The 23,870-nt window shown below is 45.6% G+C and overlaps 1 protein-coding gene across 1 annotated transcript in view; it reads right to left on the reverse strand.

Annotated features, from left to right (window-relative positions):
- Nucleotides 1-23,436, reverse strand: part of RHBDL3 (rhomboid like 3) — a gene marked incomplete at its 5' end in the record, with an annotated part of 40,097 nt that extends 16,661 nt beyond the window's left edge. The window contains 2 exons of the mRNA XM_029086481.1: nt 8,575-8,733; nt 23,353-23,436. Coding sequence (XP_028942314.1) covers nt 8,575-8,733; nt 23,353-23,436 — 243 coding nt within the window. The remainder of the gene's footprint in view (nt 1-8,574; nt 8,734-23,352) is intronic.
- Between the last annotated feature and the right edge of the window lie 434 nt (nt 23,437-23,870).

The raw sequence follows: 23,870 nt of genomic DNA on the forward strand, positions 1-23,870 counted from the left end.
ACAAAGCCCTGCTTTTGTCCAGCAGACATGCCAACCTAGAACCAGTCTCAGATAATCTGCATCTTGCAATGGAAACTGTCCATTCCCACTGGCAGACTCTGGGTTTCTTGGCTTCTGTAGTACTGTTGCTGCCCCAGATTATCAACAGCCAAGTCATGCAGCATTTCCCCATCTCCAGTTTCATGGCGTGTGTGGGGCACAGTACTCTTTTTATGGTTTTTATTCAGCCTCACTCAGGAGGTTTTGAAAACCATGGATTTCTGCCCATTATGTATTGGCATCTTTGGGGCTGGTCTATGGCTATTTTTAGACACATACAGCACCGTGACAGGCAATGCATTCAGCTCTCCAGCTCTGATCCTCCAAGACACAGAACACTAAATCAGAAGTTAGCACAAGCTTTTTAAAAGCCCCTGTCAGTGCCAGTTTTATAACCCACTTTACTTACAAATGCAGCCTTTCCAATCAATTTTGCTTTCAAGACTCACATTTATTTCCTTCCCTTACTCCACACTTCTACAAAATGCTAATGTGGGTAAGGACTGCTTCTCCCAAAACACATAGCTCAGCATCAAGTTCATCTGTCACAGATGTTCACATCCTCTTAGCCAACCTGGTAGCTTTTTCCCCAAACAGTATCAAATGGAAAAAAAGCAAATACCAACATCCCAATTTGCTCTGATCAAGCAGTGGTTTACTCTAGGGATTCAAGAAAAGTTAGAGGCAGGAGAGACCAAATAAATTGTCCTGGTCTTTGCAGGTAATCCCTGCTCAAGGTTTTGTCTGGACTCCTATTAAAATCCCAGGTTTAGAAGTTCCAGCACTTCCATTAGAAAAGGTTAAACCGCATTCAGATTTCAAGGTTAACTGCAAGAACACTGCTTGCAGGACAAGACCAACACTGTGGTTCAAATAACATTGTGTCAAAACACAGTAAGTTTGAGACTTCGAACCTCCCAACACCTGTTCCACTTTTCCTTGGTGCTGGGAAGATTCTGCAACTGAAATGAATCCGGATTTAATTTTCTGAAGCAAATTTTTTAAAAAAACCATCTTTATAACATTTCCCACTCACATGTGTATTTTATACACACACAGTTAAAATGACCATTTAAGTTGACATTGTGCTTCTCAAGTTTCAAATGTACATGACTGGAAACAGCTGAGGAATTATGGTTAAGGATGGAATTTGTATGCTAAATTCCACTTTCATCAGCATCATGCTTATTTGCCAGACTAGTTCACTTGGAAGAAAGTTCTCTCTTCTACACACTCCAAAAGCAGACCTTGCATCCCAGTTATTAGAAACCCGGCCCTCTGATGGCTTTTTCCCCTCTCAGGAGGTGCACTTGGAACATCAAAAATCACCAGTTTTCTCCAAAATGGAAAGTTAAAAAAAAACCATGAAGGCAACATGAGGCACATTTGTCAGGAGGGGTATCCAGCTCCTGGAAATGCTCCCTGAAGTAAGAGCTTTGCACCTCAGTAAGGGCTTTAATACACTGAGAAGTAAGAGGTGGATCAGGACACAATCACATGACCACTTTTATTTATCTCTGGAGAAAACATCCTCCTTGCTCATAACAGCACAACATTAGATCAAATACTGAAGTAAGAGATTTTCAAACCTTTTAAAAATATTCATTATTATACCTCTGAATAAAGGCCAGGATGACAGCTCAGGAATCCTATACTTTCAGCCAAGACAGTGAACCAAGGACAGAGGGAGCACTTAAAGGGATGTCCCACTGGGAGCTGAAGGACACCCCAGAGGACTCCAGATGGGAGCCCTCTTGATATTCAGCAGAGGATCTGCCCTGGCTCAACAGCACAGCTAAATGTAAGCACAGAGGGGAAGAAATGGAGCTATAAAATCTGCAGCTTTGCCTGCAACAAACCCTTCCAGATTAGCAACAGTAAGAACAAAATGACAAACACCGGACAAGACCACTGGAACTGAGGCCTGGGGTTATTCTGCAATAGCCTTTTCAGCTTAAAACTCTCACTAGAAAGGGAACAAGGATTTAGCAGGAAGAGGAGATCCTCATTTGCACAAACGTTTTTGTCTTGCCTGGGGATTCCCCTGAGAATTGGAGATTTAGGCTTTATTGCTTATCTTCCCAGTGACTCAGGTAATAAAGAATTATATACAGTTCCCACAAAACCGTGTTCACCTAAGCCTTCTATGCAGGCTGTCAGCTGGTTCAGTAAAGGACATGCAAAGACACTGGAAATGGAATTTATAGCTCCTTTATGACTAAGCTACTAAATACTTCTGAGTACCATTAAAAAAACTTCAAGCAAGCCATGGTTTAAAGGACCATTCTCACCATCCCATCATCTGGCAGAAAGAATACAGTATGTAACTACTTAAAAGCTCACCTCTACGAAGATGATAAAGCCCTCCTGGTGCTGTCACATACACACTCACAAAGACAAAATATAAAATTCAATGTTTTCTCCTTTAAAAAAGTTCTCTCTTTTCCTAGCTACAGCTCTTCTTTCACTGCTTCCCCTCATTTCAGTTCAAGCCAGGTTGGAAGAAGTATCCCAAGTAAATGTGTTACCATGGCAAGCACCAAAACTGCAAAGGCCAGGGTTACTCACCTTCCAAAGCAGAAAGAATGGCCGTGAAAAGCCTGTGGGCACAGGCAGTGTCCCCACAAGGGACAGAACCAAGCCTTGCTTGTATCACTGAAGTGGCTAATAAGAACAAATGGCTTTCAGCCATGCATGACTGAAAAATATATTAAGAAAAATATAAGCAGCTAGTTTTGAAGCCTTGGAAAGCAATGGAAAAAGCAGGTTGGAGTTAGAGCAAGAGGGAATAGGGAGCTGAAGGTACAGCAGGAGGGGTTCAGCACCGTGCAGAACTGGTCCTTCTGATGTGGCTGGCTATTGCCTACCAAATCCAGTGCCCAGCTGGAGACACATCCCACCTCTGTTCTGTTAAGATAAAATACACTGAGAGTTTGGAGAAAAGTTCTTTCACAGACTCAAACAATGCAAACTTTTCATTTGGTGATTAAGGAGAGGGAGGGTGTGCTGCTATCTCCAAGATTCCTGCAATAGGAAACCTTGTAAGTCAGAGAAGGCGCTTTAATGCCCACTTTTAGTAGCATAAGTGGCCAGCAGAAGGTCTGGAGAACATTTGCAAAAGACATATGACTGAAAAAAAAAGCCCCAAACACAAAGAAAAAAAACCTTGCACAGATGGAAGAGCTTTGCAGCCTCTAAGACAGGATGTATTTTAGTGGCTACCAGCCTACGTGCTGTGCCTTTCACAAAGCAAAGGAAAAAGCACTGTGGAGTCCAGACAGAAAACTGTCATCCCTCCGTGGAACAAGGCTGCTAATTCCTAGTTTCATAGGTCAGTTAAAAATCTCATTGAACCCCACTGACTCTTTAAAGAAAAAGAGCAAAAAACCTCACCCCCACTTCCTATTGCAGTTGACAGGTTGAAACAGCCTCAAGAGAACCCCATTTAACGACACCATCAATGGCATTTTAAAGGTTTTATCCTTACCAAGTTTCAAATAAGTTGTCTAGAAGGGAAAGTTCCCAACACAACCTCATTAAATCAAAGCATGGTAGTTCCACACCCACAGGGCTTCAACTCGGCGCTGGGCAAAGCCATTAGCTTGTTCTAAGCACGTGCTGAAGTTTGATCGTCCTTAAATTGAGTGCATCTTTAAGCATCTTTCCATATTGCATTACAGACTCTTACAAGTCTACAAAAGTGTTAAAACTGGAGTAGGAATTCATTATTTTGCTATATTTTTTTATTTAGGATAAGCCACACAAGAAGTTTCTACAGACTGATGAAGCTGTAAAGTGCAGCTCAAAGTCTCCATTGAACCAGCTCATCTCCCAGTTAGAGTGTTCTAGGACCTACTTTGCACTTGCTGTTTTTGTTTGTGGGTTGTAACACAATCCCAAAGTATTTTATCCCTTCAGCCAGTCCTGCTGTCTCTTCAAATGCATAAACAGATCCCCCTGCCTAGGACAGAAAAGCTAACATCTAAATCTTAACCTTTGTATTTCTACAGCATCCACTAGCACAGACAGATCATAAGACTTGTCCAGAACAAGGCTAGGAGTTATCTGCCCGATTTTCACAATAAGAGAATATAAGATACCACTACAACATGACCTGGCTCTATATTGCCCCTCCATCAAGCAAAATAAGGTCTCAGAAGCTCCACTGCATCCCCTTGCCTCTGCTCACAAGTCTGAAGAGGAACACACCAAGAGGGTGAATCCACAATCCAGCCTGTCCAAAGCAACAATCCACATTCCCAGGCAGAGAAGACAAGGAAATGTTGGTCAGAGAGTAAGAGACTGAGTCTCTCCAGTGCCTCACTGCTCCTCAGCTCTCTCACAGTTCACAGAATGTTATGTGAAGTAGTCCAGGACTGCCAGCAGCAACTACTGTTCAGCAAGGACCCCAGCCAATAACATCTCAATTATAATTACCTCCTGGCTTGTCTTCTCTCTAAAAGTAGCAGTTAGTTCAGCAGCTTTGTTCATTATCTCCTCCAGCCGCCTGTGCTGTTCACAGCCAGAATTTGCACTGTGCATTTTTAGCATCTCTCTTCACAATGCAGGAAAACAACCAGACAACAGAAACATGCACAAGACATCTTCACCTGTACAGGGAACACTGTTGTTGTGCCACACTGGCTCAGGCACAGGATAAGAAATCCCATCGGAAACTGCTTTCTGCCATTCTTACAAGCCCCAGTGTAGAAACAGAAATGGATATGATTGCAGCGTTGTGTTTTGCAACTACATGAGATGAATCTCATACATACAGAGAAGAAATAATTGCCAATGAGTTGCTTATCAGGTTGTTGGGGTTTTTTTTCCCAGCTGTTTCTGTTTGCAGATCACACCAGGAGTCTTCAGCTTCCATGAATTCATTCACTACTCAAATTATTTACTGAGTGATTTCTAGGGTCTGTTCTCACCCTGTAAAATTTTCCATTTCAGAAATTTAAGCCGCTTTGCTGAGTTGAGAACAGGCAAAGGTTTTGTGTGGGAATATCTGTGTCTCCTTATTAAGGTGAGAAGTCCTAGAATTACATTTTTGAGCATCTAGTTCACAGCACGCTTTGGGCATCAGGGGATAACACAGCTTTGCTTAATAGCAGCCCTTTAGTTGGGGATCACAGTGTCTGAGAGAGCAGAGTTTTTGGTGCCTGTGATGATGTTGGAGCATACGGGTGTGAACATTTTTTACTGCTCTTTCTGGGACATGCAGTTCCCTGGAGGAAATAAAGTGTTAACGCTCTTGCTCTGTGAGGTTTATAAAGCTACTGAAGAGTGTCCAGGGGAGGGACACAAAATTGGTGAAGGGCTTAGAGGGGAAGCCATATGAGGAGAGGCTGAACTCACTTGTTTTGTTCAGCCTGGAGAAGAGGAGATCTCATTGAGGTCTAGAACTTCCTCACAAGGGGAAGAGGAGGGGCAGGCGCTGATCTCTTCTCTCTGGTGACCAATGATAGGACCAGGGGAAATGGCAGGAAGATGTGCCAGGGGAGGGTGAGGTTGGCCATGAGGAAAAGGTCCTTCAGGCAGAGGGTGGTGGAGCACTGGAACAGGCTCCCCAGGGAGGTGCTCATGGCACCAAGCCTGACAAGATTGCAGCAGCATTTGGCCAAGGCCCTCAGACACAGGGGCTGAATCTTGGGATTGTCCTGTGCAGGGACAGGAGTTGGACTCGATGATCCTTGTGGGTCCCTTCCAACTCACAACATTCTATGATTCTGGAAATAACAATTTCAGTGAGTTACAGCTGCTTCTGTGGTCACTAATAGCATCTCTCAGCATCAGACTCCAGCAAGCAAGCAGCCTGCAGAATAAGCAGCATCACATTCTGTCTTACTCCCAGGGAAACCAACAAAGATGAATGGTTCTACAAGGCTGAAAAAAGAGAAGACCTTCCCTGCTCAATTTTTATCAACATTAGCGAAGCTGGGAGGAAAAACAGAGAGGATATCATATCCCAGGAACTGACCACTGAAGTCAGAGTTCTCTTGATGCCCAGTGGTTAAACCCAGCTTGCTGCTGGGTTCTGAGAGACAGTGTGTGTTTGTACTGCCTTTGGCTGGGATAGCATTAATTTTTTTCATAGTAGCTTGAGCAGGTGGCTCATCAGCTCCTTCCATCCCCACACTTGGAAACAAACCAAAAGAGCTGTTTGTGAGATACACACACAGTCTCCTTCTCTCCACACCTCTGCTTTGACTACTGCACTGTAATGCATCTCTGATACCCAGCCCCACTCCTCCCATCAAGGTCTCTCCAGTGACCAGAGCTTTTTTCAGGTAATTTTAGCCCTTGCTCAAGGTTTCAGTACCTTCAACACATTTGGGGGAGCCATGAGATTCTCATGTCAGAGTACTCGTTCATGGATATTGATGGAGAAAAGGAAAACCACATGCAGAGAGCCGTGCTTGTAAAACCTCTGTGGATCTAGTAAAAGGTCAGCCTTTCCCTTCCCCACATCCAGCACCATCATTTTTAGGAGCAGATCAATTCTTGCTAAGCTACTGAAACAGACAATTTAACCTGAGCAAAAAGCAGAGATGACAGACCATCATCAAGCACAATCATGTCCTTAAACACCACCACACATAGTTTCCAGGACTGACAGCTATAAAGTGAAGGAAATCACTAATATCACAGTGATTTTTTTGTCAACTATGCTGTTTATTTCCATTAGGGAGGTCACAAGGCAGGCTTGGGAGCAGAAAACTAGGGAAAAGAGAAGGAGTTCTGAAAAGTTTGGATGTTGGAAATCAATAGCAACCAGAGGATGAATGAGAAGAGAGATGCCATTTTTAAGTAGTTTAATGTTCTGGCATTTGCATTGCCTATTGATTGGAAAGTGCAAAAAATGCAGATGAGGATAGAGGGAGCGATGACAGAAAAATCAATGGCTTTTTACAGGAGTCATTCAATAGTAGTGAAGGAAATTTGCCATTTTGCAGAAACCACATCAGGGGGGTGTGAGCTGGCACAACCTCCCATTCCCCAAAGGACGAGGATGCCCAAGCCTTTCACCTCCCACTTGTCTCTCATTAGCTTGCGCTGCTCCAGAGCACAGTGGAGTGAGGAGAGAGGGAAAAGCCCAGTTCTATTCCTGAGCCTGTGCCAACATGTTGGCTGGCCCTAGGCCATCATTTCTGTGAAATAAATTAGATGATAGCTCTTCCTGCTACCTAAGTGTTGTGCAGCTCAATTAGTGAATGCTTGCATGGTACTCTGAATATACCAAACTGTAGAACAAGCAGCTGTTACTATAAATACACTGCTGATCACAGAGTACCATTGACCACGCTGTTTATTAAGCTGGAGCTGAGGAAAACATCACACTCTCTGTGATCTATTTAATAGCTACTACATTTATTTTACTGTGTACCGAAATCCATGCAAGGGGCTAACAAGACAGCTTGATTAGATACAGCAGATCTATGTCAGTGCATCATAGTAATTTCACCTTCACACTGCCCACGGCCTGACTGAGGTTGTGACCTGGATCCTTGACAGCTGTGCCTCCTTCTCATACTCCTCTGATTAATGTGAAGACAGGACATATGGAAGACACTTCCTTTATAAACCAAGAACACATTCACAAGTGACCATGACAAACAGAGGGATCAAATTCCCATGGTGACACAGAGGAACTCACGGAGATGCAAATGATTATACCTTGTTCAAGAACACATCCAGTTTTCTGGTGAAACCTTCGAGATGTCACTGACTTTCATTGCTCATTGACTTTGTCACCCAGGTTTCTCTTACTGCTGCATTAAATCTGCTGGGACTCAGGTGGGGAATGACAGAGCAAGAACAAGGCAAAGCCCCTGCAATGGCCACTGTTCAACATATCTATCTTGCAAACAACATTTCTAGGCCATCCTGGGCATCTAACAACACATGTCTTAATCTGTGTTGGCTCACCTAACTGCCTTGACAAGGAACAGAGAGATTCCTTCACTAATTGACTCATTAGTAGAGATAGAAAGGCATCCAGATCATGACTCATGCAGTCTGAGACATCTCACCTGGGATAAAATGAACATGACCTAGAAAGACTTTATCCCTGTCACTGTTGATGCCTACAGCAGTGCAATATGACTCCACCCAGCAAATCAACACAACGTTATCTATATATTTTGTCTGGAAGTGTTGAAATCTTTAGATAAAACAGGAGACATCCAGACTGACAAACCTGTGCTTGCAAACAAATGGCTCCTTATGACAGCTACCAACTGATTTTGAGAGCAAAAGCCTCTAAACTAGCAACAGCCACTGCTTCATGATGCTCTTACAACAGCTCCCAGTTTCTTCCCATGCAAATTCATTTCCCTGCAAAAATCAGCAGCAACTTGACTCTCGAGAGTCCAGTCACCACTGAATGCTTCAGCAAGCCCATGCAGAGTGTGATTCAGGGACACAGCAAACGCTGGTGTTGAGAGAAGGAAGGAGGGAGAGAAACTGTCCCTCAACAGCCAATGTTTTAAGCAGAACCAAGGACTGACAGGTACTGCCAGCCAGAGCACTCACCAGGTTGACGAAGTCCTGGTAGCAGATCCTCCCCTCGGAGTTGCTGTCTGCCAGGGCCAGCAGGACCTCCAGCTTGTGAGGGTCCAACTCTGAGCCGTGTCTCTGGAGAAGGGAGCGAAACTTCTCAGTGCTGATGTAGCCAGTGTTGTCAGGATCGAACTGGGATAGGAGAGGAAAGTGCCAGAATTAACCATTCCACATTACACACAGCTCTGCCCTGCTACGCATTCATCACCTGCTGCAGACCCACAGGGACCCCAGGGGCTGCTCTAGACTTTGGCGACACGTTGCCCTGCAATCACCCCAGCTCCAGCTTCCTTTCACTGCCCAGGAGCTGCAAAGCACCCTGCTGCAGTGCAGAGGGGTGAACCCAGGCATCATCCACACCATCACTCCGTTTCCATCCAAGCTTCAGCTAAGTCAGCTACCTTCACCTTCTTTCCCTCCACATCATCATTTCTCTTGGCTATTTTTATATCCCTCTCTATCTGGACCATCAAGCACGCCAGAGATGCAGTCTGTGAGATAAAATGTACTGAACACAGTTTTACTCCTGTATTTCCTAGCACAAAGTGCAACACAGGAACATGCCATCCCTCCTCAAGCCCTTTCTGTGCTCAGTGTTTCTGACAGTCACCTTTCCAGATCACCTCTACAGATGCTTTCAAAATGGTAAGTGCTTTCACTGCTGCAGAGTTCTCTATTTTAAGATGGATTGAAAAGAAAGTCTTTGGATAGGGAGCAAAGCAGGAAGAACATTAGGTCAAACTAAAAGTGACAAGGTAGCCTTCATACCATTTTCAGAACGTAAACCAGAGTCATTAGAAGGAAAGTCCCAGGTGAGATCTGGAGTGAAATCTGACCAAAAACATCAGTTTTCCCTCAGACCAAGTGGTTAATCTCCTAAAGATGCCATTGACTGAAGAGAGACAGCTTTGTACGGCTGTTCAAACTTACCCCTGCTACCAGCAGCCTCTAGCCCACGCTGAGCTCCCCGGGACACTCTGCGAGGGGCTGCCAACTCGCAGGCAGGCACACCCCCAGCCCCGACAAAGCCAGCGCTGGCACCACCCCAAGCACGTTTCTTCTGTGCTTTGAAAACTAGGGGACACAAGCTGCCAGACCAGCCTGCACTAGCCATGGTGCAGTCTGATCTCTGCCAGCTCTCTGTTGCCAGGAGATTTGCCTTTGATTTCCCAAACTTGGCTGTGAGGACCCTGGTTCTCGCTGGCCCCCTTTTGTAGATAATGATATCAAGCTTGTTGGCTGGATTGAATGGCTGTCAGGGGGCAGGGTGGTCAGGAGGGAGTCTTTTCATGGAAACATTTGGGACATAAAAGGCCTTGGCAGAGCCAAAAAGGTCCTGACAAACCTTGCTCTTTCCTAACAGAGAACAAAAGCTGAACAGGTGCCGGGCCTTCGATCAGACATGGCAGAGTAAAGGCTGCCTTGGCAAGGGAGGCGAGAAGAGGGATGTGGCAGAGGATGCAGCTTGCCAGTGGCAAGGCTGGCACTGCTCTGCAGCGAGTGAGCAGCCATAAAACAGAGCAGCCTCAGGCACAGGCAGCTTGTTTAGAGGACGTGGTGCCCACGTGTGAGGATTTGGCTCCGTCTTGTTCCAACCAGAGCTCCTCTGTCCCTCTGCTCCTGGGGACTGTGCTATCACTTGCTGCTTGGTTGAGGAGGAGCTGTCGAACCCGAGAAGGGGAGACCACAGCCCCTTGCTGCGCTGCTGTTTTGTCAGAGCAAGTGGATTACACAAAACAAGACAAACCAAGTGACCTGTGGACAGTCAGAGCTGACCACTCTCTCCCACCCTCTGCCAAGAGTTGTTCTGTCCTTCTGGGGTGGCCTGGATGTACCTTCCTGACAGCTGGCACTCAGAGCCAAAGGTGGATTTCATCAGCTGTTTACTGTTAAACAAGGGCTTAATATTAATCCCTGGAGAAGTTTAGATCCCTTACTCCAGCCCACTCTGATGCTTTAAGTTAACAGATAAAATTCTAAAACCAACCCCAAAATCAGGGCTTCTGCACTCAGGTTCAGCTCCGATGCTTTTCAGCTCTTGCTGGGACTCCCAAGCCAGTCTAAGTTTGCAGTGCCCAATGCCAGAGGCACAGATACCCAAGAAATAAAGTATTATTAACATAATACCAGAGATAACCTTTCTCAAGGGTAATTTGCAGAAGCTGGGAGATGAGTCATTCAGTGAATGGATGGATCTAACACCTGCAATCCCATAGATACTGCTGTATTCATCCTTGTTTCCTGAAAACATCTAACCTAACCTAACCAACATCTTGCTTAACTGCACCACTTTAGCTGTATCTTGACATTTAAGATGTCAGAACACATCTTGTCTAGGACAAAATTATTTGCTCCTTGAAGGATTAAATGCCTCCTTACTTTCAGGGCCAGGGTCAGTGACTGAAGCGTGGGACCAGGAGACTGAGGGGTGACCTAATTAATGTTTACAAATATGTTAAGGGTGAATGTCAGGAGGATGGAGCCAGGCTCTTCTCAGTGATGCCCAATGGTAGGACAAGGGGCAATGGGTGTGAGCTGGAACACAGGAGGTTCTGCTTAAACTTGAGAAGAAACTTCTTTACAGTGAGGGTGACAGAGCCCTGGGACAGGCTGCCCAGGGAGGGTGTGGAGTCTCCTTCTCTGGAGACATTCAAGACCCGCCTGGACACCTTCCTGTGTGATCTCATTTAGGTTCCTGCTCTGGCAGGGGGTTGGACTGGATGATCTTTCGAGGTCCCTTCCAATCCCCAACATTCTGTGATTCTGTGACTCTGCCCAGGCTGTGTGCTCATTGGTGGACTTTGTAGGAAAGACCAATGGCCACAGCCACAGGAAGGTGGCTATTGATTCAAAAGGCAGAAGAGATACAGAGCTGAAGTACAAGGGCTCCCGAAGCACGGAAGAGCTGCTCAGATCACAAAACACTTCTCCCAGACTTTGTTCTGCTTTACAGCATTCCAGAAACATTTGAGCCTCTGCTCTAAGGTTGCTTCTTTCTCACACCAATACGCACCAGCATTCCTCCTTCAGCTCACCATCTTGCTGCTTGTCCCACCGAAATCAAAGCAGTGTCAGAAGGCAGCAAGTATTTTCAGTACTGTAAGCAGGCCAGGGAGCTTGTTCTCCTCTTTCACGTTACCATATATAATTTTGTTTTGGCATTAAGTTAATGATACTAATTAGAAACATGTTCAGTGGATCAGAACATGAAAGAGTAAGAGGTGAACAATGAACAACTGACATCTGAACAAAAAAGGCCTGGCTCGGAGCAGGACCAGACCACTGCTTCCACAACCTGCAGCAGAATGTTTTACTGTAAACCCCAGCTCTAAGGGAGTTCTCTTATGACTAAGCAATTTTTTTCAGCATGTAAAAATCTCATCTATCAGCACAGCACTCAAAATCCACACTAACACTTCAAACTGCCTCAAACTCCATTTCTAATATCACAGCTAGCCACAAAAATCAAGAGGTTGAGCTGGTCCCGTGGAACATGTGTCCCCACACACAGCAAAACCAACATGTGACAACACACTCAAAACACTTGGGTCCATCAATTATGGAAAAGGCAACTGACCTTTGCTAGACGCTTCATGTATTTATCCATGATGGTCTCATTAAGGGCCAGTTGTCCCACAAGCCCAGCCGAGCACCTTTGTCTCTCCGAGAGGACAGACGATGAGTGGCAGCCAGCAGCAGGGCTGTGCTGAGCCCCAGGTCCAGCCCCACGGGGAGTGCTCTCTCCAGGCAAAGCCTCCCAGCAGCTCAGTGACTTCCTTCAGCCTAGTTACTCCTGCCTCTGCCCATCCACTCGGGCAGACAAGCACAACACAACACGCAGGGATGAGGAAGGCCATTTTCCCCCCCCGCACTCCCCCCAAACAATAGGATACTAACGGCAATTTCATGCAAGGTTTCCTCCACATTTCAATTACAATCACCCTTAACTCCCTTGATCCTCAACCAGGCTCTTAAGCAAAAATGTAAATATGGTAATGACCGTAGCAGCCATCTGACCCAGGATCTTAATTCCCTGGTGCAAAACAAGCTATTTTTCCCTATTTCTTCCTTATTTTAGAGCAGACACTCCATAAACTAAAGACCCCACAGCAAAACTACAAGACAAAAACAAGGTGAGGGGGGCTCTGCAAACTCTGACGGAAATAGGAAATACAGTTCAGAAAAGAAAATGAAATATCTCAAACTGTTTCTCCTCTTTAATTAAAGACACATCAGGCACGGCTGAACGAGCAAGTAGGGTGGAGGCTGGTGCTGTAGAGAGACAATGGGTATCTTGGGAAAAAGCAGACATTTCACGTAGCGCAGCCAGCTGCTCCTCACCCCCATGGCAAACAGTCCTCTGGGGCATCAGAGCAGCTGGAGAGCCAACAACTGAACCAGGCACAACATGAAGATCCTTGTCTGGCTTTAGGATTGCAGATCTGTCACAGGAATTGAGAATTTGCTACCACCCATGGTCTCCCCATTGAGGGGCTTTGTCTTGGTGTGAAGAAAAGATACCACCTAAGCCATAAATCGTCTTCGCAACGAGCAAGGTTCCAAGGAACTTCATCTAATTTGGAAGTTGGCTTTGAATTGTATCAGTCCCTTCAAACCTGAACTATTCTATGGTGCAGTGGTATCTTCACTTCTGGGAGAGACTGGTCTGGCTGTTAGGCCTCCTGACACTGACCCCAGCTCTACCCCAGACTAAGAGGCAGATTCTGGAAATAAATTGCCCTGAGCTTTAGATTCCCCTCCTATTACATGGAAATGACAACTCCTGCCTTATTTCCCACCAGAAAGGAGCTATCAATAGTAGGCCTGCTTCTCCTTCGCATGTAGGCCCTTTCCCATGACTGGCACTGGAAGGTAGAGTCAATCACATGAAAAATCTGTTCATCTCCAAGGGTTTCAGAAACCACTCTGAGCTTTGCTGGATTTGAACTCAGACCATTAGATGGCAGAGTCTTTGTAATCTAGAGATGCTAACAAGTGTTGGAAACAACCAGGCTATCTCCAGCCTCAAGGATCATGCTGTAGTTAAATCAAGAATCTCCAAGTCAACACATGGAACTGACAGACTCCAGGTTGAAGCTGTGAAAAGACATTTAAGACAGGCACTGAAACTCTCCTCAGGATAGTCACACATCTTACCAGAGCCCATTCACTACCTTTCCCTGTCTCTGAGGTCATGCTCTGAGTTGGTGAGAGGGTTTTATTTGTTTGATTGATTAAAACAAACAAAACAACAATGTGGTAACAGTGTATGTAGCATTTGCTGCTTTGATGATGATTAAAGGAACGACAAGGCAGAAGATGAAAGTCTGCCTTACAATCCAAATGAGAGAGCCAAAAGCAGGGGTTGTTTTAAGAGGAGTTTCATCACTGCCTGGTGTTGATGATCTTCAGAGCAGCTTAATGATCCTGCTCCCTCTTCCAATAGTGGAAGTGCATGTGAGAGGAGAAACTCTGATCCAGAAAAGAGGAAGGTCAAAGGTAAGTGCATATCCCTGCACCTCAAAACCCAGCTTCTCACCATTAAAAGTCACCTAATCTGAGTTGCCTGAATAAATGTGGTAAAACATTAGTGCTGGCTGCAGTGATGCACGCTCTCTTCTCCTGTAAATAATGAATTTACCCACCACTGCCCACACAATATAAAGTGATTAAGTGCTGTCCAGCAGCACTTTTAGCGCATGTTAGATTGCTTTGACCTGAGGTGAACTCGAGGGCTGGAAACATCACCTAGCTCAAAAGCTGGATTGCATTTAAGCACAGGGGATATACCCTCACGAACTCACCAAGCAGGGCTCCCAGACAGAGCCACTCCCTGGAAAGCTGCAGTGAGAGAGCGCAGAGCCATCCAGCTCAGCACTGACAGAGCAGATGGCCTGTCACCCGGATCCGGGTCAATGTCTCTCTCCATGCAGCACATGGCAAAGTGGAGATGGAGGGAGCTGTGTAAGATTCCCTTTTCTTTGAAGAGCAGAGTAGCCTGAAGGACAGGCGGATCAGCTAGCTAGCCAATCTGTAGAGGCATTTCTGCTCTCATTTATTTCTCCTACTGTCTTAGGTGCAAAGACAAGGAAAGGACCTACATTACTACCATCTGTTGTTACCTTCTGCAAAAGCACTTCATGTAAACAGACCCTAGAAGCACAGATTCAACATGAACAGCAGAATACAGGGATTCAGGAGCGTACCGCTGCCCCGTCGTTAGGCAGATAGGAAAGAGGGCTTGGGACCAGCTTGGATTCTTGGTATTGCCAGGATTTCTGGAGTGAGCCAAGGTGCCTCTCTCTTGTAGCACCTTGACTTCCCCACCTACAAGGCACAAGCAACGCACCTGTGAGGGCTGTCGAATGCTTACAGAGCATGACTGGCTGATGGCTGCAATGGCAAAGGGCAATTAGCAAGCCACAAGGCCAAACAGCACAAGGAGAATATGGACAGAGCTGGCCTTCTGCCAAGGTTTCATGGATAGAAACGTATCCGACTTTCCAAAGCCAATGACAGCTGGACACCGCACTGAACTCCTCGACTTCACAGAGGTTCAGACCCCTGGTCCAAGCCATCCTAGGCCAAGCAAATCCTGCATTTGGAGACCCCAGGAATTTCTGACCCACAGCTTGCTGGCAAAGCCCATCATGCTCGGCCAGGTGCTCCAATCCATTTTTCTGTCTCCATACACATTTTTAATGCAACTCTCTCCCCTATCCCCCCTCAGCCTGGGGGCTTCTTGCTGCAAGTCCTTGCTAAGACACTAAAAGAGGATAGAGTCAAGATGCACTCACAGAACCTGTTGAGCTGTCTTTCAGTCCTCTGCCATCTCAACAACCCAGCACTCTGAGCGATCCTACTGCCTTGCCTCAGATCAGCCTCCTGGCAGAACACTCACAGGAATCAGCCTCCAGCCTCAGCTGGGGAATGACACACTGTGTTCAAGCCACCCGGAATTAAATTATTCAAAATATGCCACTGTGCTGGCTTTGAAACCAAAGCTGCTCCCCAGGAAGAAGCCGGGGTAAATAGAAGCTCCATTATCAGCAGCACTGACAAGGAAGGAGATGCAGCACTGAAAGTGAGGGAGATAATTACATGATTAATGAGACAGCATGGATGGCAGGAGATGCCCTCCATTATGCCACAAGGCTTAATGCAAAGGGACATGTTTATAGACTGAACCTTCTCCAGCTCTGCTTCTTCCTGTTTTATTATTTATGTAAGTGCATTAAGACTAATGGAAAGAAGCTGAGGCACTCTAAAAAGTGGTGGAGGGGTTTTTTAGGTGGAAATATAATTTTTGATTTTGATCCAGCATGAGACACCTTGCTCATTTCACTGGATAGGTGCCCTCAGCTGCAGCACCACGGCCCAGACTGGCGAGTCCTGTATCTTACATCACCCAGCTCTGGTGCTGACTATCCACACGCTTCTGAGACTGTGCACAAGACGAAGCCTACAAGAGAGATCACTCAGTGACTGCCATGACCAAACACACGCTGACAGTTAAAACCTTTTCTTAAATCCTTAGGCAAGAGGTTTAACACTTTTTCCAGATCTGCTTGTCTGCATCGGCCCAGACATTGTCATATGTTCAAATGCCCAATCTCTTGCTCTCCCTTTTGAATTCCTCTAGTTTTTAAGGCTCCACAATCTCCTGAGGCAATGAGTTCTCCAGTCTAACCAAAATAAAACCCACTTTTCATCTGGATGGTGTAAGGCATTAAATATCAAAAGGAAAAAACAGCAATATCCATACTACCATAACACAATATTCTAATTTACCACCACATAATTATTGTTTATGTCTTTTTAGTCATGTCTTATTGGAGAATCTCAAAATCCTGTTCCAATATTAATTACATCTCTCAGGGCTTCTACATCATGAGGGGACATAATGCGTAAACCACTTCATTCAGAGCTGAAAGGCAACACGCTCTGGGTGGGATGCTGCATTTATTTGGACTACATAACTCAAGAGAATGTACAGTGTGCACAGTCAACCTCACAGCCTGGAGACAGACAGGCTCTAATCACTATTGCTATAAGGAAAATAAAAATTTTAAAAAATAATAAAAGATCCCCAACACACAACAGTCAGCTTAGCAGTGCAGCTGGGGCTGTCTTTCAGGCCAAGTTCCTGCAATCAGATCTCTGCTCACCCCCAGGTTAACTAAAGGTACACAAGCATTTCTGTAAAATACACTGGTATTGACAATGTCTCCTGTCATGGCAGTCTCTGCTGGTACAGATGAGGCAGAGGAGTCTTCTTATTCAAAACAGGGGTTTGGTCTGATATTATCTAGAAAAAGCAGCATACGTGATACCAGCACAAAACAGTCAGGAGTAGTTGAAATGTTTCTGATCTGTATACGGACGAAAGCCCAATGAATTGTCTCCATCATATGATGATGATGCACTTTCTGTCCCAGCAGTAACTCCAGAGAATGTTATACAGCAGCTGCTAAAGTCAGAGAGTTTTGAATCAGCAGGTCAAGGCAACTTTCATCCAAAAGATTTTGAAAAGCCACTACTAACACCAATTTTCTGCAAGTCTGGGAACACTGGAGGAACATCAAGATCTGCTTTTTACCTTTCTTCCAGTTTTGAATCAGCAATGCAGCCCTTCCAAGCATGGCTCCAAAGCTTCTGTCCAAACATGGTGACAGGCACCCACACTGCTCCCAAAACTGCAGCCCAGCAGGGTTGTGACAAGAATTTAATGGGACAAAGCAGGTCTGTCGGCGTAGTAACAACCCACAGCAAATGAACAGGTGACTGCTATTGAGTAATGCATAATTGAAGGAGGACGGGTCTCATATTAGTCAGAATAGGATACAGAAAATAGATGACGTTCTGCTGATATTATCTGGATGAGAATACAGACTCGGTGCAGATCGTAAGACGAGGTCGCTGGTATAACTGATTTCTGCAGGGCATCTGACATCGCCAGCCAACCTTGTGTTTGAGGACTCACTGTGACACAAACTCAGGCTGTCACATATTCAACAAGCTAAAATCTGGCTATTTGACAGGTGTCAAAAATAAAACTAAGCTAGAGAGCTACCATTACCTGGAGATGCCACTAGTGGGGCCCCATGAGAATTCATTCTTGCCCCTACAGAATTATCATTAGTGACTTAGGAGACAGCACGAGCTAAGTCTGCATCATGCTCACAGATGAGCTAAAGCAGTGAGTTACTCAGCATGAGCTGGGTCTTTTGATAAAGCTGGGTGCTTGCAAACAATACATGTTACAGTAAAAACAAATAGAAAGCCATATGGCCAGGAGCCAAGGATGCCAGCCAGCCTACAGGATAGGGAATGCAGTCTTCAGAAGCAGCCCCTCAAAAACCCAAAACATCTTGTTTGTTGCACTGAGTGCTCTGGAGGTAACACTGCCTTCCAAAAAGGAAAGTGACCTGCAGGTTTGTAAATGAGGTGACATTACCTCTGCTTGGCACTGTTACTGGTATAGTCTGACTGGCTCCACTGACAGGCTCAATTCATTAGCTTATGAAAGACATGGTTAAGCAATGACTTGATCACTGTCCAGAAGAATCACAAAGGGAACAGAAATTTGGTGGTAGAGGATTCTTCACTACGACAAAGGTATAATCACATCTAGGGGCTAGAGGTCAAAGCTGGGCAGCTATAGATTAGGATAAGTTGATTATTTTTACTGTTAACAAGAGAAATGTCTCACTAACTTCCCCAGAAGTTTTACAATTGAATTGCAAGTTCTCCTAGGAGATGAGCTATGACTGAGGTCAAGCAGAAGACCACTCAGAAAATCTTCTGGTCTTCATTATGAGAGACTAGACAACCCCAACAGTTCCCTTCTGACCTGACTGCAAGTTATTAGGGCTCAGAAAAACTTAAGCCAAACAGATGCATTTCAAGCCCCAACTAACAACTGTCACAACACACACGTAACCAGAATGACCCATCAACACTAGAATTCAAACCACGCTTCTGGTTAGAACCACCACCACTGAGCAGAACTTCTACTAAACAGAGTGGGAAACATATTTAACTCATACTGATTTTACATCTGGCTTTGCTCAGTCACGGGGACTAGAAGTTACCAAAGAAACTCCTCTGCTTTCCAAGCTAAACTGGAGCAGAAGATAATGTCAACCTTGTGAAGAGGAGATAGATTCCCTGCAATGATTCCCTCCGATACCTTGCAGGCACCTGGCGTTACACTGCAACAACAAAACCACCTCAAAAGTATTCCAGCCAGGCTGGTTCCAAACAGACCTCAGAGCTGGGAGTGGTAATTATGACTCTAACCTCTATCATTTAAACACTTAAGAGCAAGTAATCCTGGCTTGCATCTTTCCAGGGTGATCATAAGGGTTACAACTGCAGCAAGGAGATAGACTGCTGGAAGCCATGGTGGTTCACATCCAAATCAGTCCTGGATGACACCCAGACTGCAGGTTCCCTGCATGGAGGACTGCAAGGGTAAGGTCTGCAGTGTTTGCACTTTCACAGTGCAAAATATATGCCAAATATACTTTGGTTTAAGAATAGGTTTGTCCACATGCCAAAGCTGCACAACCACAAATGAGAAAAATCAAGTTGCATTTCTGGCTTCTTATAGGCTGTTACTGGATACGAGGGACAAACACAAGGCAAGGCACAGTGTTTCTTGAGTTCTCTTTGACACAGTTTTCAAATAGACATAAAACTTGTCAGAAATTCTAAAGCAAATCATGACTTAGTATAAGACAACAGGAATGCAACTAACTTCAAAGGAAGAAGTGCTGTCCATGCAGGTTCCCCACCCAAACCTCATGGCTGGAGCAGAGCAGTTGTCCCTGCAGGTGACAAAATGCAGGGCTGGCCTGGGGCTAGCTGTGCCCTGCAAGGTGTAACCTCCCTGTGGGGCCCAAACATGATGAATTTGGAATCCCTTTCACACACTTACCAGCCTGACAACAAACTGTACCACAGCGTGGTTTGAAATCCCTCTTGTAGGCTGTTATCAGGGGAAAGGCTCCTTCTCACAGCACTGGCAAGTCCTCACAGAGCCTGGCCCTGCCTGAGCCATATCAGGGGCTCCTCACTGCCTCGGGAGACAGCAGCAGATACTCCCTTCACAGCCTCCCACACGACACAGCGCTCGTCCTGTCAGTCAAACCAGCACTCACTCACACAACCCCTCTCCTCGGCTGCCTGCACCTCATTTCTGCCTCCTTTACTGAACTGCTCGGGTTTCTCACGCGTACAGGGCTCACACACGCTTTAAAGAACACCAGCTTCTTCTAACAAGCCTGTGCACTCTTCCTATAAGCTCTAACATTCCCCTTTCACTTAACAAACTGGCTTAAATGCAGTTTAACCATTCAAGGCTGAAGCCCCCATGGGCACCACAGACAAGCAGACCTCCCACTTAGTTTTCCTGCTACACTGCAGCAAACAGACTTGCTCCTTCAATAGGTTGGGTGATGTCTGCACACTGCGGGCACGGGTGTGAGCTGGGGGAGACCAGGTGCACAGCTGCCTGGTGGGTCTTTGGCAGAGGCATGTGCTCTGTATTTGCAGCATCTGCATCGTAAGCACAGGGTTGTGGCTGCATTGAGACTGAGAAACAACAAGCCCTGGCTACTGCAATTCACAAGCTCTACTTCCAGAGTGACATTTAAAACACACTCAAGCGCAGAGATGGCTTTCCAAACCCAATACGACCCCAATGCAGATGATTAGAAGAAGGAAGCAGAGAAGGCACAGGCAACAACCATAATTAGTGAGCCAGCAGAATTAAGAGAATGCATGTTACACTTCTCAAGAACAAGGAAATTAAAACAAGCTCCCCAAAGAGTCACCCGAGAGCTGCAACCACTGCAAACAAAGGGGAAACAAGCCAGGAAGGAGAGACAGAAAGACCAGAGTGAAAAGGAAGGTTAGGAAGTGGCATGCTGCATCATGCTGCATCTCTGGGAAGCAGGAAGAGAGTGAGGAAGGGAAAAAAAAAAAGTAGTTCTCACCTGCAGGGAAACTAGACAGACAAATCCACCCCAAACTGTCCCACCCAGCTTCCACTGCGGATCAATTATCCCACCAAGTGGGCCCGACTTTTAGCAGAGCATCCTCGTGGAGCACGCTACAGGCTGCTGTGCTTCGGATGGTCACGGAGAAGGGAGTGCAAAGACACAAAAGGAGGACTGTGGAAGGGGCAGGAGGAGAGGGCAGCCCAGCCTGGCTGAGAGGAAGCCCAGATGAATGGAGAAAGGCAAGCAGGGAGGCGAATGAGCAAGAGGTGATGAATGGGAGGGAGAGAACAGAAGTTTTACATAGGGCAGAGAGCAAAGGCAGACCTGAATAGAGGAGACTGAAAGATGCCACTTGAATGGAAGGGGAAAGAGGGAGGAGAAATGAGGCAGAGAGAGAGCTGAGCAGCACAAAGTTAAATAGTGCAGACAGAATAGCTTCCCACATGGACTTGACAAGACAAGAGAGAGAGAGAAGTAACAGCACAGACTCTAATCCAGGAGCAGAAAAGCTGCCTGGAGCAGACAGTATTACTGTCGTCTGTCCCTGTATAATCCCTCCATCATCGGGCACCTTCTTTGCTCCCAGTCAACAAATTCTCATGAACCCAGAGCAAATTGAACAGTAGCTACCAAAGGCCAGATGGGCCCCATCAAAGGGAGTTGTAGCAAAACTGAGCCAGTGACACAGAAACAGCTGATGCGATAAAGCACCAAGATAATCACAAGCAGCAGCCCAAGAGACACGAGTGTAACACTACCCTGAAAGTGGGACAAGATGCAGTTTATAGGTTTGACACAGAAACATTGTTTATCATCAGTGTTATTTGCAGGGATTTCCTCCTATTTCTAAAGCCAGGAGAAATATTTTCAAAATGAAACTTTTCCAAGCAAAAACTTGAAGGTTTCAGTCATGACAAGACTTTCCTGTGAATTTGCCTTAGCTTTGAATGCTGGTTGTTTAGAAGAAGTTCCCTCAGATTCTCCAAGGCCAAAACACTGGACATTACCATTTTCAAAATGTTTCATTAGAAAATTGCTATTTATGTTTATGTTCAGAGTGCCCACCCAGATAGTTTGGCTCAAGTCAAATTAAAGATTCTGCCCAAAGAGAAACAAAAAGCATTTTTCCCCAATCTTTTGGGGAATTGCAAACAAAACTACATATCATTATTCACCCACCTCCACCCTTTTCACAGCTGTGGAGAATAAAACATTTAGAAAGGACACATCTTATTACATGACCCTCACTGTCAGAGCTGAAAACTGGATCCACACCCACCCCTTTTGAGTGTGCAGGTTTAGATAGGCCAAGGTATCCATTTTCCTCCTGGGTCTCTCAGTCACCCCCTACATCATCCTGTGCCAAAGCTCATTTTCCCAACTGCAAAGCAAAAGATACAGTGACTCACTCTAAAAGGGACAGTGTAAGGCCCTAAATCATAGCCCTTTACTTCATGCTCAGAAAATCTTTCATATTTAGCAGGAACAACCATTTAAAAGCTAATTCAGTGTCTGCAGCTCACATTTTGCTTGCTCATAAATAGACTCCACTGTCATACAAGCTGAAATGAGAGGTCATGGAAACCCAGTAGAAGGCTGAACACAGCCCTCAAAAACAAACACAATGGAAAGGAAAACTAATTTAAATCTAAGACTTGAACCTAATGTGCCTTTTCAACACATCAGGGAAGTCAAACATACAAACTGGCTTTTAAAGTGTTGCTAGAGGAGCCATGAGGGGCCAATCTGTGTCTCAACTTGAGACTCTGGCTCTACCCCTTTCTTTTTTTGATGTTTCTTGCACCAAGCAAACATTAACAATATCAATGCAGTTAATTTCAGGTAAAAAATGTGAGCGTCCTGGAGTCAGAGCACAAGCAGCAACTCATCTGAGAAAAGACATGAGGATTTCTTCCCCACAAAGAAATAGAAAAGGAATTCCTGAGAAATTTGGCCTGGATCATCCATTCCCCTCAGAGAGGTCCAAAAATTATAGGATAGAGATTTGGGATCTGGCCTTTAGCAATCAGGTCTCTATCCCAGAGTGCATTTTGAAATGATAATTTCTGCTCTTTATGATTCACAGTGGTACCACTGCTGTTGGCTCAGAATTCTACTTTATGTACTGGGAACTCAAGGCAGAGAGGAGAAGTAATTCACTGAAGGATGCAAGAACTACCATGGTTGAGATGAGCTGCCTGTGCTCCAGCCACCTCCATGAAGCACTGGTACATCACCACCTAATAACCAACTAGGAAAAATTGGAAATTGCAACATACTAGAGCTGGGGATATTTAAGGGGTTAGACAGAGTAAAGGTCAAAGCACCTCCAGGAAGTATGGCAAGCTTGGTGATAGCCAAAAGCAACAAGAAAAGATGCCCAAGTGTGAGTTTCTCCTAGAAGCAGCAGGGAGATTAAGAGATCAGTGTGTGTTTGTGCAGGCGTAGGCACACGCTCAGCAGTGGCAGAGGGACTGGAAGGGTCTCCAGAAAGGCTGCTCTGCCAACGCTCACAAGCTTGAATATTGAAACTGCACAGGTCAGTTGAGCCCATGAGGAACCACTACTGCAAACAGAAGTGTCTTGCTTTTCCATCTGCCAGCCTGGGCACAGGCAGATCATATGGCACTAGGGGGAAGATGAATAACTCTCAATTCAGCGAAAGGAGTGTGAGCTGTGCAGCTGCTGCAGTGGGAACAAGCCCTAACAGCACTAGCTATTGCTTTGGGTCAGGAGATCATACCATTTCAGCCTGCTTCCTGACTTGTGCTTCATCCCAGCTGCTTTCCTCTCCCTTTAGTGCCTGTTTGCGGGAACAGCTAGCTCTCTGGAAGAAATCCAAACACAAGGAGGAGAGGTTACATGTGCTTGAGAGAAGCGACAACACAAGGCAAGTCACTACTTAGCCTAAAAGCATTCAAGCAGACTCAACACCTACTAAAAATAAATACATAAATACACACAAACACACTCTACAGGAGAAGGATTTACTCAAATGGGACAGCCAGGAGCTCAGGCATGCTTGGGGTTCCTTGAATGTGCATCTCTGGAATCTGGCAGCTACTACAACTGAGTCAGACAGACTTGTGCTACTAGTGGCTAGGAGCTGATGAGTTAGTTACCCTCCTTCCAGGGAGGGCTGCTGTAGCACCCATGCTGTTAGGGATCAAAACTGTCACCCTCTCCCCATCCCACACCCAGCCTGGGAATGCTCGTTCTTTTCTGCTCCCCAGATCTAAGTGTCCCACATCAGGTAGCCAA

The sequence above is a fragment of the Antrostomus carolinensis genome, unplaced genomic scaffold (genome assembly GCF_000700745.2).
Source record: "Antrostomus carolinensis isolate BGI_N321 unplaced genomic scaffold, ASM70074v2 scaffold12688, whole genome shotgun sequence".
Taxonomy (NCBI): Eukaryota; Metazoa; Chordata; class Aves; order Caprimulgiformes; family Caprimulgidae; genus Antrostomus; species Antrostomus carolinensis.